General features: G+C 64.2%; 2 protein-coding genes across 4 annotated transcripts in view; both read left to right on the forward strand.

The window, feature by feature from the left end:
- Positions 1-826: 826 nt before the first annotated feature.
- PARP10 (poly(ADP-ribose) polymerase family member 10) lies at positions 827-8338 on the forward strand. 2 transcript variants are annotated; one of them, XM_082674728.1, is made up of 10 exons: positions 827-899; positions 1019-1202; positions 1280-1534; positions 1607-1843; positions 1924-2507; positions 2617-3070; positions 3259-3894; positions 3979-4112; positions 7461-7635; positions 7713-8338. In XM_082674728.1, the coding sequence occupies exons 2-10, from the start codon at positions 1025-1027 to the stop codon at positions 8057-8059; spliced, it is 3000 nt and encodes a 999-aa protein (XP_082530854.1). In that variant the 5' UTR covers positions 827-899; positions 1019-1024; the 3' UTR covers positions 8060-8338. The 2 variants fall into 2 exon arrangements, with proteins under 2 accessions (XP_082530854.1, XP_082530855.1); XM_082674729.1 differs by lacking the exon at positions 827-899 and having other exon boundaries at positions 1017-1202; positions 2617-2838; positions 2974-3070.
- A 3628-nt stretch (positions 8339-11966) lies between these two features.
- LOC309835591 (plectin) overlaps positions 11967-14709 on the forward strand; it is a 54352-nt gene continuing 51609 nt past the window's right edge. For both annotated transcript variants that reach the window (XM_082675165.1, XM_082675166.1), the window contains exon 1: positions 11967-12109. In XM_082675165.1, coding sequence (XP_082531291.1) covers positions 12025-12109 — 85 coding nt within the window. In that variant the 5' untranslated portion in view covers positions 11967-12024. The remainder of the gene's footprint in view (positions 12110-14709) is intronic.

The following is a 14709-nucleotide window of genomic DNA, read 5'->3' on the forward strand; positions in this document are numbered from 1 at the left end:
AGGAGTAGCAGGGCCGGAGGCTGGGTTTTAGTGGCTGAGGGATAAGTGGGAGGTGCGAGATGGAGAGCAGTGGGGGGCACAACTCTCTGAGAGGCTGGAAGCCAATGGAGCACAGGCAAGGGGGGTACGCGGCGGCAGCAAGAGGGATTGTGGACTGTAAAGGTGCAGCTGAGCATGAGGCTCCACGTCCCCTCTGTCACGGGGATGTGCTGCAGCAAGGCCCGTGAGCACAGCATCAGCCCCTTCTGGGGTCAGCCTTGGTGCCGCCGCCACCTCCGAGGACAGTGTAGGCTGGGGAGGCGGGGAGGAAGCTCTCGTAGGTCAGGAGTGGGAACTGCCGACCCACCCTCGCGGGATGGGAGGTCGGTCCCCTGTGTGTTGTTTAAGGGTGAGTGCGGGTGCCGTCACCCAGCTTGCTGGGGCGAGTTGAAAGCCAGCCGTAGCCAGGCCGGCCAGAGCCCCAAGGTGCTCGTGCAATGGGGGAGGGTAACACGGAGGCTTGAGGTCTTGAGTGGAGGGCGATGATTCGAGCCCCCCGTGTGGATTTACCAGGGAGGGTGACTGGCCGTACTGAGGTTCACAGGGCCAGGCCCACGGGAGTGGGGGACCGTGAGCCTACACGCGCCCCACCCTGCCAGCCACTGGGCTGAGGTCAGACAGGTGGGGCGGGTGGGCTGGGCAGAGGGCTGAGGAGCTGGGGGTGGGGCTGGAAAGTTCTGCAGGAGGGGCCGGAGAAGGGAAGCACCCGAGAGGCAGACGCTCTCCCTGGCACTGTGGGCCCCTCCCTCCCTCCGACGGTTTCGCTTTTGTTTTCTTGTCCCAGCCCTTTGGCTTTAGGGCGAAGGGGAAGGAGTCCGGCTGAAGGCCTAGGCTGCGGCGGCCCAGGCAGCTGGGGGAGCGTGAGTGCAGGATGTGGGCCAGCCCCACAGTGAGGGGGGTGCCAGGGAACGCTGCTCAGGGGCCTGCGAGGGGTGAGGCGGGGCTGTGGGCGGCTACCCCACCTGTTCCTTCGGCCCAGGCTGTGATGATGGGTGAGGAAGCGGAGCTGGGGGCAGCCGTGGAACTCAGAGGCCTGCCCCCCGACGTCCCAGACGAGCTGCTCACGCTCTATTTCGAGAACCGTCGAAGCTCTGGGGGTGGACCTGTGTCGAGTTGGCAGAGACTTGGCCGCGGGGGCATCCTCACCTTCCAGGAGGCTGCAGGTGAGTGGACCCATTCAAAGGGGCAGCCTGGGCCCCCACCGGCCGCCGGCCCTGACACCCCCTCCCCCTGCCTGCAGATGCAGCGAGGGTCTTGGCCCAGGAGGAGCACACTCTGCAAGGCGCTCGGCTGAGCCTGCGGCCAGCCCCACCACGCGCCCCTTCGCGCCTACTGCTCCAAGGGCTGTCTGCTGGCACGGGACCCCAGCACCTGGAGCAGTATGTCCAAGCCCTGCTTTGTGCCGCAGGGCAGCCAGTGCAGCCGTGCCGTGCCCTGGCCAGTCCCCGACCAGACCGGGCCCTGGTGCAGCTGCCCAAGCCCCTTTCAGACGCAGGTGAGAGGTGGGATCGGGGCAGACGCGCCTTTCAGGGGAGATGCCCCGAGCTGACTTGCACCCTCCCCACAGAAGCCCGCGTCCTGGAGGAGCACGCCCAGTCCCTGGGCCTGAAGGGGGCTGAGGTCTCCCTGGCCTGGGTGCCTCAGGCCCGGGCGGTGCGTGTCGTGGGGGGCATCCCCCCTGCAGACCTGCTGCTGCTGGAGCTGTACCTGGAGAATGAGCGCCGCAGTGGCGGGGGGCCCCTGGAGGGCGTGCGCAGCCTGCCAGGGCACCTGGGCACCATCGCTTCCTTCCAGCAGTGGCAGGGTGAGTGGGGCTGGACACGGCGGCCCACCCTCCCTATACCTTGGAGCCCTGACGACTTCTGTCCTTTCCCTTCCTCCAAGTGGCCGAACGGGTGCTGCAGCGGGCCCACCAGCTGCAGGGTTCAGAGCTGATCCTTGTCCCCCACTACGATGTCCTGGAGCCCGAGGAGCTCAGCGAGCACACCAGTGGAGGGAGCCGCTTGGCCGAGTTGGGGCCTGGGGCCCCCAAGCATGCTCTCCTGGAGGCTGGAGGGCCAGCAAGGGCACAGAATTGTGCAGGGAATGTGACACTGGGCTCTGAGGAGGCACCGGGGCAAACAGGAGCCTTGCTGAGGACAGGGCATCTCTGGGACAGGTCCTCTCTGGGACAGGCCAGGCCAGTCAGCTCCAGGCCCGTGGGGTCTTCAGAACAGGAGGGGTTGGTGAGCCCGGGGCCTACGGGGTCTCCAGGCCCAGTGGAGATTGCCGTGGAGTCTCTGGAGCAGGTGGTGTCAATGAGCCTGGGCCCTGTAGGGTCACCGGGGCAGGAGGGCCTGGTGGAGGCAGTGCTGCCGATGGAGCTGGGAGCAATGCGCTTCATTCAACTCTATCATGAGGACCTTCTTGCTGGCCTGGGAGACGTCGCCCTCTTCCCACTCGAGGGATCAGATACGACTGGATTTCGGGTAAGCGACCCCTGAGGATTCCTCACCTCTACTACTGGGGGCTCTGGGTGCCTCTCCTGTGCCCCAACCTGCCAAGTGCTCCTCCTCACCCCGCCCCGTGGTCCTGCAGCTCTGCGGAGCCCTGGCCCCATGCCAGGCAGCCGAGGAGTTCCTGCAAAGTCTGCTGGGCAGCGTGAGCTGTCACGTGCTGAGCCTGAAGCACCCAGGCAGTGCCAGGTTCCTGCTGAGCCCAGAGGGGCAGCACCTTCTGCGGGGGATGGAAGCTCAGTTCCAGTGCGTCTTTGGGACAGAGCGTCTGGCCAGGGCTGCCCTGGACACAGACCTGGGAGAGGTAGACATGGAGCCCTCCCCTCCCTTCCCCTCCCCTTTTTCACTCCTCAGCCCCCCCCCCCGTACCTCCTCCACCCTTGCTCAGAGGCCTGGGAGGGGTATGTGTCTGGGGGGTACTGGCATTCTTTCCCAACAGGTGGACCCCACTGAGGCCCTACAGGTGCTCCCTGGCCACTCCCACACCCTGTGGCCTCCAGACAGTACAGACGGTGGCCAGGAGAATGTGAACCTAGGTAGGGCTGCCGGGGGACCCCGGCACATCCTGCGGCCCTTTCTTGACCTCACCCCCTGCTGCTCTGCCCTGTGACCCTATACCCTCTAACCCCGTCTCCATCTTCCACCCGGCCCCTGACTAGTCCTCTCCTTCAGCCCCATCCTGGCTGGACTTGACCCCTGACCTGGTGCCTCTCCCTGTCCCCAGAGGAGGTCCGAGAGCTGCTGGCCGCCCTGGAGGGCCTGGACGGGGAAGACTGGCTGCCACTGGAGCTGGGGGAGGAGGAGCCCGCGGGGCAGCCGGAGGAGGAGAAGACTCCCAGGGCTGGGGAGGGGCCTGTGGCACCCCGCACCGGGGTGCCTGGGCGGCTGCAGGAGGAGGCTGAGCTGCAGCTGGCTCTCTGCCGCTCGCTGGAGCCACAAGGCCAGGTGGCCAAGCGGGAGGAGGCTGTGGCGCTGCAGTGGGCCCTGGCCCTCTCCCTCCAGCCGCCCCCGCTGGAGGAAGAACCGGAGCCCCGGGGTGGGGGGCCTGGCGGCTGGGCCCAGCTGGAGGTGCACGCGGCCTTCGAGCAGGATATGGATGAGCTGGGCCGGGCCCTAGAGGCGGCCTTGGAGGTGCACCTCCGGGAGGAGACGGTGGGGCCCCGGGGCTGCGTGCTGCCCGTGGAGCTGTGTGCCTGCCTGGAGCAGCGCCACGGCGTGAGCGTCGCCCTTCGTGGTGACCGCACCGTCCTCCGTGGCTTTGGGACCCAGCCCACCCGTGCGGCCCACCACTTAGCAGCGCTGTGGGCTGGCCCCCGGGATCAGAGCTTGGCCTTTCCCTTGGAGGCTTCGGGCCCCACTTGTGAGTCTGCAGCCCGCATGGGGGAGGGCAGGGTGGACCGGTGCCCCAGGCATGGCCCACATGCCCTTTCTCCCTGTGTGTCAGTGCCACAGCAGAGGCCGAGGGAGCTCTTGGGCAGGCTGGAGTGTGTGGCCGAGAGCAGCAGTGAGTTCCATACGGTAGTGCAGGCCTTCTACGACACACTGGACGCTGCCCATGGCAGGATCCGTGTTGTCCAGGTGAGTCCACGCCCTGCCTTGCCAGCCGCTGGCCTCCTGGGCTCCTGGCACCATCTTGGCCTTGCAGAGCCTGTGGGCTATCACTCTTGCCTACGTCAGGATCGGCTGGCCAGAAGCTGCCCAGCAGGCTGAAAGCTGTTCGGGGGCAGGGGAGCACCAGGGCTCCGCAGCCCCATTCCCTGCCCGAAGTGTGTTCACGAGTGTGCGGCCAGAGAGACAGAAGGCTGTAGAGCTTAGGGGGTCCCAGCACAGGTCCCCACTTCGCCGGTTACAGCCCGATGCCGGCCAGTTTCTTCCTCTAGAACATGGGGTGGTGATGCCATCTCGTGGCTACTGTGAGGATGACTCATTCCCCCAGTTGTCCTGGGTGCTGTTCTGGGGCCCGTCTGCCTCCCAAGGGGTCTGCTCCAGCAGGAAGAGGGCTGGCTGCAGCGAGGCAGCCTCCTCCTACATTTTCACTTGTTGAACGTGGCAACTCTGAGCACGGTTGGGTTGCGGAAAGGGCTGGGCACCACGGGTGGGGGACCCGAATGAAGCTCTGGGAGCCCCAGTGAGCCCTGGCCACCCAGGCAGGTGGGGAGCGGAGGCTGAGAAGGAGGGGCTCAGAGGCGGGGTGCTGGAGGCAGCGAGGGCGGGAGCGCCTGCAGGGCCAGAAGGAAGGACTGAGGAGGGGCTGTGCGCCAGGCAGGGGTGGAGAGCGGCGGGAGGTGAGAGCTAGGCCGGGCTGAAATGAGCTGGCTGCAGAAGCGAGGAGGCAGAGAGGAGCTGGAGCAGAGTGCAGGGCTGAGTGCTTCCGGCTCAGGGGAAGGAATCTCGGGGCGGTGGAGAGCTGGGCTCACGGTGCGGGGGAAGCCAGGTGGCCCTCTTGACGCACCAACTTGTGGGTGGGTGGGCCTGGGGGCAGGGGGCGGTGAGCAGCAATAGCAACCCGGATCTGTTCAGATACGCAGACCCTCACGCCTTTCCCAGACCGGGCCCAGTCCGCCACCAGCAGCACCACCACCGCTTTCCTGGGGATGACCACTGTAACTCTGGGTGGACTTAGCAGCTGTCACTTCTGCACTTGGAGAGAGGAGGACGCCCTGCACTCATGCCCCGTGCTCCTCCCGAGGCTCTGTTAGTCAGTCACGTGCGCTTGATTCTTCTAGCAGGACCTTTGTGACTTTACGTGGTACACTTGAGTCTTTTTTCCACTTAACGATTTTAGAGACTGTTTCTTGCCTCCCTGCATGGAAGATCAGGAGAATGGGCTTCCCTTCCCCCTTTCACCTCTTCCTCCCTCTTCCATCTCACAGTTTGGCCAGTGACATTACTTTTAAGTTGGCAAGGTTGACAAATGTCATCTTCTATTCTGCATGGCACGCTTCTATTCCAAGCATGAAGCTCCAAACTTGGGCCATAGGTTGATCGAAATATAATGACAATGAACAAATATTTACCACTGGACCAGAGAGGAAAGGGGGAAATGAAAAACCTAGTTATTGAAACCATGTTGCATGAAAGAGAATATTCTAGGATTCAAGGACTAATGGCTCTTTTTTTTTATAATAGACTTATTTTATTTATTTATTTTATACGCTGTGTTGGGTCTTCATTGCTGTGTGCGTGGGCTTTCTCTAGTTGCAGCGAGCTGGGGCTACTCTTCGTTGCAGTGCACGGGCTTTTCATTGCGGTGGCTTCTCTTGTTGCGGAGCACAGGCTCTAGGCCTGCAGGCTTCAGTAGTTGTGGCATGTGGGCTTCAGTAGTTGTGGCTCGCGGGCTCTAGAGCGCAGGCTCAGTAGCTGTGGCGCACGGGCTTAGTTGCTCCGCGGTATGTGGGATCATCCCGGACCAGGGCTTGAACCCGTGTCCCCTGCACTGGCAGGCAGATTCTTAACCACTGTGCCACCAGGGATGCCCAACTAATGGCTCTTGATTTTGTTTACTTTCTTCGTTTTTCTCTGTGGTGCTTGGCTGCTGGCTTACTCTTGGTGACCGTGTCACCTTCTTGCCTAGATTCCTTTTCTGTGTAGTAAAAGTATCTCCTTGAGTGAGTAGTCAACATTTTGGACTTTTAAATGTGTTTTGCCTTTTGCAATTAGAAGTAATTTGCAACTATAATTTGATATTGGTATTTTTTTCAAACAAAAGATGCTATGTGTTTATTAAGACATTTCTGTTAACTTAAGCACAGCTGGTTCTTGCATACCTTAATCTGTCCTTATTTTGTCCTCATCATTAATAGTTTGGTTGGATATAGGGTTCAAGATCAAAATATGTTTTGCTTCAGATCTTTTGAGAGACTTAACTCTTTTTGTTTCCTCCTTAAAATTTTTTGTTCTTGGAAAGGCAAGAAAAAAAATCCTTCTATGGTCTCTTAGCATCCAATATTGCTGGTGAGGACCCCAATATGAAAACGTGAGGTTTTTTTCCATGTCTGTATGTCGACTTTGGGGTGTGTGTGTGTGCACGCGTGCGTCTGGACGCTTGTAGACTTCTCTTTCACTTTGAAGGTTGAAGTTTTCCCATCAGGTAGGTGCCTTTCCACATTGTCTTTGGCATTTTATGGCAAGATCCTTTCCATCTGAAGATGCTCCCTTCAGCTCAGGCAAACTGTCTTCCATTAAGTCCTCACTTGCTCCCATCACCTGTTGGGTGTCTTCTTATGGAGCTCCTATGACTCAGATCATAGAGCTCCTCCCCCCTCCCTCATCTGTCCTCTCACAGTTCCCAACTCTTTTCTTTAGCTCTGCACTCTGAGTCACTTCCTGAACTCCATCTTCATCATCTTATTATTATCCACACCCACTGGATGCAGTTCAGCAATTCCATTCTTAATGTAAGAACTCTCTAATTTTCAGACTGTTTCTTTTTCACAGTAGGTCGTCTTGTTTCATGGATATAATATTCATTTGCATCCCTCTGAAGTAACTAGTTAGAATTTCTTTAGAAACTTTTTGGGTCCCTGAGTTGGCTCCTCTTCGGTTGACTACTGGGTTGGTCACCTTGGTCTCCCATCACTGAGAGGTCCGGGGCATCTCCTGGTGTTGGGAGTGAAGTCCTGCGGGCAATGCAGGCGGGCGGCTCAGCTTTTCTCTGCAGAGGCCTGGCTGTGGGTGCAGGGTTCTGGTGAGTGGATGGGTTGCCTACCCGCAGACCCCCCTGGAAGCCCTCCAATGCCACTTGGGGCTCCGTGGAGGTGGCGAACGTCCGCCTAATGTCTGCTACTGGGCAGAGCATGACAGGAGCTGTGAGGTCTCCCCAGGCCCTGAACTCCTCCAGGAGAGGGCTCTTGATTTCCGGGCTCAGCCCTGTGCCCTGTGGCCCAGGGGATACAATAGCCTGGTTCTGACCAAGGCCGCCCGCAGGTGGAGCGTGTGTTGCACCCGCTGCTGCAGCAGCAGTACGAACTGCACCGGGAGCGCCTGGAGCAGTGCTGTGACCGGCGGCCGGCGGAGCAGGTCCTGTACCACGGCACGTCGGTGGCCACCGTCCCGGACATCTGCGCGCACGGCTTCAACCGCAGCTTTTGCGGCCGCAACGGTGAGGCCTGGGTCCCTGAAGGGGCGCGGTCTCTGCCCACCGTAACCACCCTGACCCCCGTGCCTACCCCCCCGCAGGCACGCTCTACGGACAGGGCGTGTACTTCGCCAAGCGCGCCTCCCTGTCGGTGCTGGACCGCTACTCGCCCCCCGACTCCGAGGGCCACAAGGCGGTGTTCGTGGCGCGGGTGCTGACCGGCGACTACGGGCAGGGCCGCCGCGGGCTGCGGGCACCCCCCCCGCGGCCCCCCGGCCACGCGCTCCTGCGCTACGACAGCGCGGTGGACTGCCTCCCCCGGCCCAGCATCTTCGTCATCTTTCACGACACCCAGGCGCTGCCCACTCACCTCATCACTTGCAAGCACATGTCCCGGTCTCCCCCTGGAGACCCCCCTGAGCTCTTGAGCAACTCCCCAGCCACCTAACCCTAGAGGCCCCGCCCCCTCGGCCCAGCCGCTGGCCTCCCGCTCCCCAGGCTCCCCGCTCCGCACAGCCCCACCGCCCCCTCCCCCGCCCGAGCTGCCCCCGGGGGCGCCCCTGCCTCCTGCAGTGGTGCCCATAGGGGCGACCGGGCGAGGACGGCTTGGGCAGTGTTCCCCGCCCCCACCCCCACCCCGGGCCGGCCCAACCACCAGGGGTCAGCAGAGCCCAGGAGGAGGGGGGCCGGCCCTCGCCCGAGCGCGACCGTGTTGTTTGAATAAATGTGTACGTGAAACCAGGCGCGGGGGACCTGCGAACTTCGGGTCCGACCTGTTTGCGGGGGTGGCTAGGGGCGGGGGCCGGGGCGCAGAGTCCGCTGGTGCTTTCGGGAGGCCCTGGGCAGCCGGCAGAGGCCGGACCCGGCGCGCACCCGAGCGCCCCCGCGTCGCCTTAGTGTCACGCACGCTCCGCTTCCCTAACGACGTCTCCTTGCCGACCGCCCCGCCCTCTGCGCGCGGGGAGGGGGCCGTACCGGGCGGTGGGGGTGCGCGCGGGGGACGGTACCCGGGAGAAGCCGCGCTCGCGCTCAGGCCCCGCGCGCACTCGGACGCAGGGGCCGCACGGGCGGCGCTCGGTTCGCGGCCGGGGCGGGGCTCCGGGCTCGCCCCGCCCGCGCAGCCTGCGCAGCTCTCCCGGCAGCAGCCGTCCGGCCGCACTGGCCGAGCCCAGCGGAGCTGAGCCACCGGGCACGTAAGACCGGGGCCGGGACAGAGAGGCGCGCGGCGGGCGGGAGCCGCGGGGTGGGGTAGGGGCTCTCCCTCCGCAGGCATCGCGGAACCAGAGGCTGCGTCGCTGCCCATCCTCCCTCGGGAGGACGCCACCTCCGCGCGCGGAGACTGCGGAACTGGACGGGCGGTGCCCGGGGTGTGGGCAGGAAAGGCGGCTGGGGTGGTGCGGCTGGCGGTGGGGCGCCGGGCGGGGGGCTGGAGCGGAGGCGCCTTGCGGACGGGCTGTAGGGGGCGGGGCAGGGTGGCCCCCAGCTCGGTGCCCGTCGTCTCCTCCCCAGCCCTTAGCCTAGGGGCGGAGGCACAGAGCCCACATTGTGCCCCCGCGCCAGCCCGGCCCCGCCGGGACAGAGCCGCATTCACCTCCTGCACGGCAGCGCTTGTGGGGCCCGGGAGCTGAGGGGCGTGCACGCGCGGGTGTGGGTGCCCCGCGGCAGCTCCGCGCAGGGCGGGCTGCTGGAGGGGCAGCCCGGGCTCCCACGCAGCCTTGCGGCAGCACAGCTCCCGCGGCCCACGCTGATGCGGCTCTGGCTATTTATAGGCGTTCACTGCGGAGACCGAGGTGGGACTGCGCGGGGGCTGGGCTGGGGTAAGGCGACGGGGAGCGCTATTGGCTCAGACAGCTTGGAGGTAGAGCCAGTGTGCGAGGTGCGGGGTCTGGGAGGGGAGGGGCAGCAGCCAGTGCTTCCTCATGGCCTGGCTTGCTTGCTGAGTCGAGGAGTAGAGGAGATGGGGTCCAGGTTTGGGATGGAGGGGTCAGAGGCCAGTGTCCGAGTGACGGGGTGGAGGGGGGATCTGTCCTCTGATTGGGTGAACCCCTGGGTGACAGCGTGGAGGGTCAGTGTTTGGGTGACTAAGAGAAGAGAGTGGCAGTGAATGTTGGGGGGTGGGGGGTATCAGTGTCCCAGTGATAGACTGGAGGGAGTGAGGTCAATGTCTGGGGGGGGTCTCCGTGTGGGTATCGGAGGAATGAGCTGGAGCAGGTGAGGCCAGCTGTGGATGGCTGCAAAGAGTTGTCCGTGTCTGGGTTGAGAGGGTCGGGGTTCAGTATGTAGGTGAAGCGGGACATAGGAGCGGTGTGGGTGTCAGTGTCCAGATGACAGGGTGGATGGGGTGGGTCCATGTTTAGGTTAAGCATGTGGTGGTCGGTATGCAGTATCCCCCCCATACACGGTGGTGTGACACCCCCTCCCCCCGCTCCCTCTCCAGGAGGCCATGTCGGGCGAGGACCACGAGGTTCGGGCAGTGGTTGAGGATGGCTCCAACGGAGGCAGTGGCTCGCCCAACCCTGGGGACACACTGCCCTGGAACCTGGAGAAAACACAGCGGAGCCGGCTAAGCGGAGGTGGCCCTGGGGGGAATGGGAGTGTCTTGGACCCTGCCGAGCGGGCAGTCATCCGCATTGCAGGTAACGACGCTGAAAAGCTTCGTCTGTCCAATTCATAAACATTTGCTTGTTGACTGAGCACGTGCTGTGTGCTCTGTGCAGGTATAGGACTGGGATGAGAGACGTGAGGGTGATATGCGGGTCAGAGAGGGGCCTCTCCTGTCCCAGGTGGTTGCAGACAGCACAGCGCCACCTGCTGGCTCCACCCGGTCAGCTGCATGAGGCCTGAGGTTGAGCTTGCTGAGCTGGCACCATCATTGGTCTCAGGACAAGGGTCCAGTGCCCAGATGTGATGATGACACTTTCTTGAGATCCTGCGGCAAAGCCGCCTTCGAGGCCCCTGGTCTTGGCTGCCACCATGGGGGTGGGGTGGGTAGAAGCATATAGGAGCAGGACAGGAGGGGCCACCTGGTTGGCGAGAGCCCCAGCCCCTCCCTGAGCCAGGGTCCGGCCTTGCCCTCTAGTAGCTGCCATTCTTGCGGGGAGGATGGGGAAGGCCCAGTGCAAGGCCCCTGACAGTGTCGGGCTGGCAGCTGGACAGTGGCTCCTCCCTTTGGGAAGTAGGTGACCTAGGGCTTGAGGCTATTGGGCAGGGCGTGCTGGGAAGGGAGGAGCAGCTGAGGGTCTCTGGATCAGTCTGTGGACTACTGACCCTGTCCCGTTGGCTAGGACAGAATGATGATGAGGGTCTGGGGGATGGGCTGACCCTGCAGGAGACTGGGAGGGTGGACCGAGGTGCGTGGGAAGAGGCCTGGAAGCCCAGTGCTGGGCGAGGATGGTGGCGGGGGCAGCAAGGAACTCTGTGGGTGGAAGCACAAGCAAGAGCTTGTGGGGACGCAGGGGAGCGGGACAGCGTGAAGGGAAACCTCACCGTCTGCCCCACCCCCGGGAGCCGGTGTGGACATGGCACGGGACCGCCAGTCCTTTTCACATGTCACATCCGGATGTTAAAGGACGAGGTTCTTTTTCACTCACGTGAAAGTGAACCCTGAATGTCCTCTCGCAGCCCTGGACCCTCTTCACTAGCAGGCCCTGCGGGCGCTCTTTGTGTACGCCTGGCGACCCTCTTAGCCCTGAGCCCTGGAAGTGGGGCTTCTGGCCACAGTGTTTGTGGCATTTCCAGTGAGAGGAACACTGCCGGGGGCATTCTGGAGAGGGCATTTCTCAACACTGGGAGATGGGGGATTGCCAATCTGATGAGTGGCAAAGAATTTGTCTTTTTTTTTTTAACCAATCATTTTTTCTTCTGTAAATTCCCTATTTCAGTCCTTTTATTCGTAGTTAAGTTTTTGTGTGTAAGGGTTTCATGTTGAAGATACCCACTCCACCTCCCAGGTTGCAATAGAAGGATCCTAGGTAGCGGCGGTTGGAGCAGAAGGTGGGGGGGGGGCGGCCAGGTGAGGTCGCTGGGTCTGGCAGGGTGGTGGAGAGCTCGCGGCTGGGGACGGAGGGTGCCCCTGCAGCGCCGGGTGCGGAGAACTCGGGCTGTCGGCAGGCCGGCGACTGGGGGGGGCGGGGGCGGGGAGGGGGTGTGCGCCCGCCGGGACGGGCGCGGGACGCAGACTCGTAGCCTCCCAGCCCGCTCCGCTGCGGCTGCCGAGCCGACGCCGGGAGGCGCCCGGGCGCGCTGCCGCCTCTCCCCCGGGCCCCGCCCGCCCGTGGGGCATCCTGGGTGCGGGGCGGGGCGGGGGCGGCCCCTTTAAGCGGCGCGCGCGGCCGCAGGGACCGAGTGGCCGCCGGGGGCAGGAGGCTCGCTCTGCGCCGCAGCGCTGCGCTGTGTCCCGCGCCTGCCGCCGGCATGGCTGCCCTGCTGCCGCCTCGTCCGCCGCCCGACGAGCAGGACTTCATCCAGGCCTACGAGGAGGTGCGGGAGAAGTACAAAGGTACGGCGCCCCCGCCCCCCCTGCGGGCTGCCTGCCGTCTGGCCGGCCCTGACAGGTCCTCCGGCCGGACAGTCCGGCCTCTGACACCTCGTCCGCGGTAGTCGTCCCGATCGGAGCCCAGCCCCGCCCCCCGCCGCCAGCCTCGCTCGACCCGCGCGGCCGCCGGCGCCCGAGGAAGAGGCAGCGCGCTCGGCGGAGCCCCATAGTCATGTCCTTAATAGGCATCGTGCAGCGTGGGTGGGGTGGGTGGGGTGGGCCGCCCCGCTGGGGTGGGCCGCCCCGCCCCGCCCCAGCCAATGTCCTGTGTCCGGAGTCTGTGCACAGCAGACACGTGGTTCAAGGCAGAGCTGTCCTCTGCCTCTCAGTTAGGTGCTTCCCCCAGGGGTGCGGGTGGCTGCCACTGCCTGGCAGTGTGGGTCGCATAGTTGCTGCCTTTCCTCACCTTCCCTAGCTGGTGAGCACCTAGGCCACCACCCGCCTCGGCAGGGACTCCTGTTACGCCCTTCTACTGTTCCCTGGGGAGCAGCTGTGGGCTGGGGAAGTTAGGGCGGCCCCCTCCTGCTCTTCAGAGGAGCTACTCTGTGCCTTTGGCAGACCCCCCTGGCCCTGCTGCACACCCCCTCAGACCTCTGGACCTGCCCAGGCCTTACTGCTGTCAGCTGCCCACAGCCCAGCTGCCTGGGGCGCTGGGCTCTGAGCAGGCATGGACACAGCCCTGGCTCCTGGCCCGCAGAGGCTTAGAGAGGGTCGAGGTGGGGCCCTGGACAGAGCTGACCCAGAGCAGGTCCCAGCTCCACATGGCTGGTTATGCTGGCTCTGCCCCCAAGGGCAGTTCAGGGAGAGAGGTCCTGCTGGGACCTTGCCTGGAGCCTGGGCAGCCGCTGTCCATCCACTGACCTCACCCAGGCAAGCAGGGGAGGTTTCACGGGGCCCAGGGCTCGCCTCCGCCAGGCAGTCCTCCACTCACAGCTTTCCTGGGTCCAGGGCGGTGGATGTGCTGTGTGCTTCTTGTCAGCTTCTTGTCAGCACTGTTGTCGCCGATCCGTTGCCTCTGTGACCAGTTCGCTGGGGCCCGGTAGAGACACTCGTGACAGTGGGCTCCTGAGCCTGACCGCCGCACCTGCAGGGAGGGAGGGTATGCCTCTGGAGGGCTGGCCTGGCCTGGGAGGGTCCATCTGGACAGGTCCAGGGCAAGGAAGCAGCTGCCCACTGGGCCACAGCTCTCCTGGCAAACCCCCAGGACGAAACTGTTTATGAACTGGCCACTCTAGTGAAAGTGGGGACACTTACACAGAATGACTAGTGCTTTGTTCCAGCATCTTCCTCGGTCACATAACGTCGCAGGGCCGTGTGTGGTTCCAGAGGCCGTCAGGGCATCAAGCTAAAGCATCCCAGCCTGAGGAGCTGTGTCCCTCTGCTCCCGGGATGCCAGCCCATCTCTCAGGAGTGAGTCCTGAGGACCCTGTGGGCTTCCAGGGTGGCTGTGAGGGCACACCGGGCTGCCGTGGCCCGTGCCCCCTCCCGGGCTCGCCTGGTTCCTGCCTGCGGGTGCTGGGCCACGAGCCCAAAGTGGACTGGCCACCTCCACGGTGAAGCCCCCCTAGCGTGTGGCACTGGCCGGAGGGCGGGTGAGAGTGGCGAAGTGGGAGCGTAGGAGCCGGGGACGGCCGAGTGGGGCCGAGGGGAGGGGAGCCTTCTGGGGTACCCCGAGTCACCTCCCCTCCTGGCTTGAGGCAAGGGAATGGGGGGGCGGGGCTGTGCCTGTGGCTGGGCCGGGGCCACTGCCAAGGCCCAGGAGTGGCCTAGAGGAGCAGAAGCGGCCAGGCTCTGGGCCGCGGCCTGATCCTGTGAGCCCCTTGGGCCTCCTGGAGGCCTGAGGCCCTGGCCCATCCTGCCCCAGAGAGGAGGCCGCCCCTAGTGAGGGAGCAGAGCGAAGCCCCTGATTCCTCCGCCATTGGGTGACTGCTGGGGGCTGGGGGGGCGCCGCAAGCACTAGCAGGCTCTGCCCTCGGGGACCCCTGGCCCACTGCTGGGCCCACGAAGGGCCCTGGCTTCTGCCTCCTGGCCTCTTCCCTGCACCTGCACTCACCCCCAGCCCCACCTTTGCCCTGCTCGCGCTCGTGAGATGCACTTGCCCATCTGCCTCCAAAACCCAGCTTCTTCGCCCCTCACCTTTATGTCCCCCCACCCCACAGAAGTGGAGGTGTCACTCCCCAGCTCTCCCTGTGGAAATCCCCAGTCCTCCCCACTGGGCCCTGCTCCTTCCAGAACAATCTCCACTTCCTGTCTGCCGGAACCGCTTGCCCCTCCCCATCCTCCCTGCCTTCGCTCCAGGACAAATTCCTGCAGGGCTGAGGCCGCCTGGGCCTGTGGTTGGAGAGCTCCCTGTGGGCTGGCTGGGGTCTGCAGAGCCTGGCCTGCGACAGTTCCGGAGGCGGGGCGCCCGGGGGAGCCCAGGGGGGCCTGTGGTCCCCGTGCACGGGCAGGGCTGGGGGTGGGGGCGAGAGTTCAGGTGCGGGGGAAGGGTGTGTGGGGAAGGAGCCCCCTAAGCTTCCGAGCTCTTTGCACGCAGAGCCAAAGGCCTGTCCAGGCGGACAGGG

The sequence above is a fragment of the Grampus griseus genome (genome assembly GCF_964374135.1).
Source record: "Grampus griseus genome assembly, chromosome: 17".
Classification (NCBI taxonomy): domain Eukaryota; kingdom Metazoa; phylum Chordata; class Mammalia; order Artiodactyla; family Delphinidae; genus Grampus; species Grampus griseus.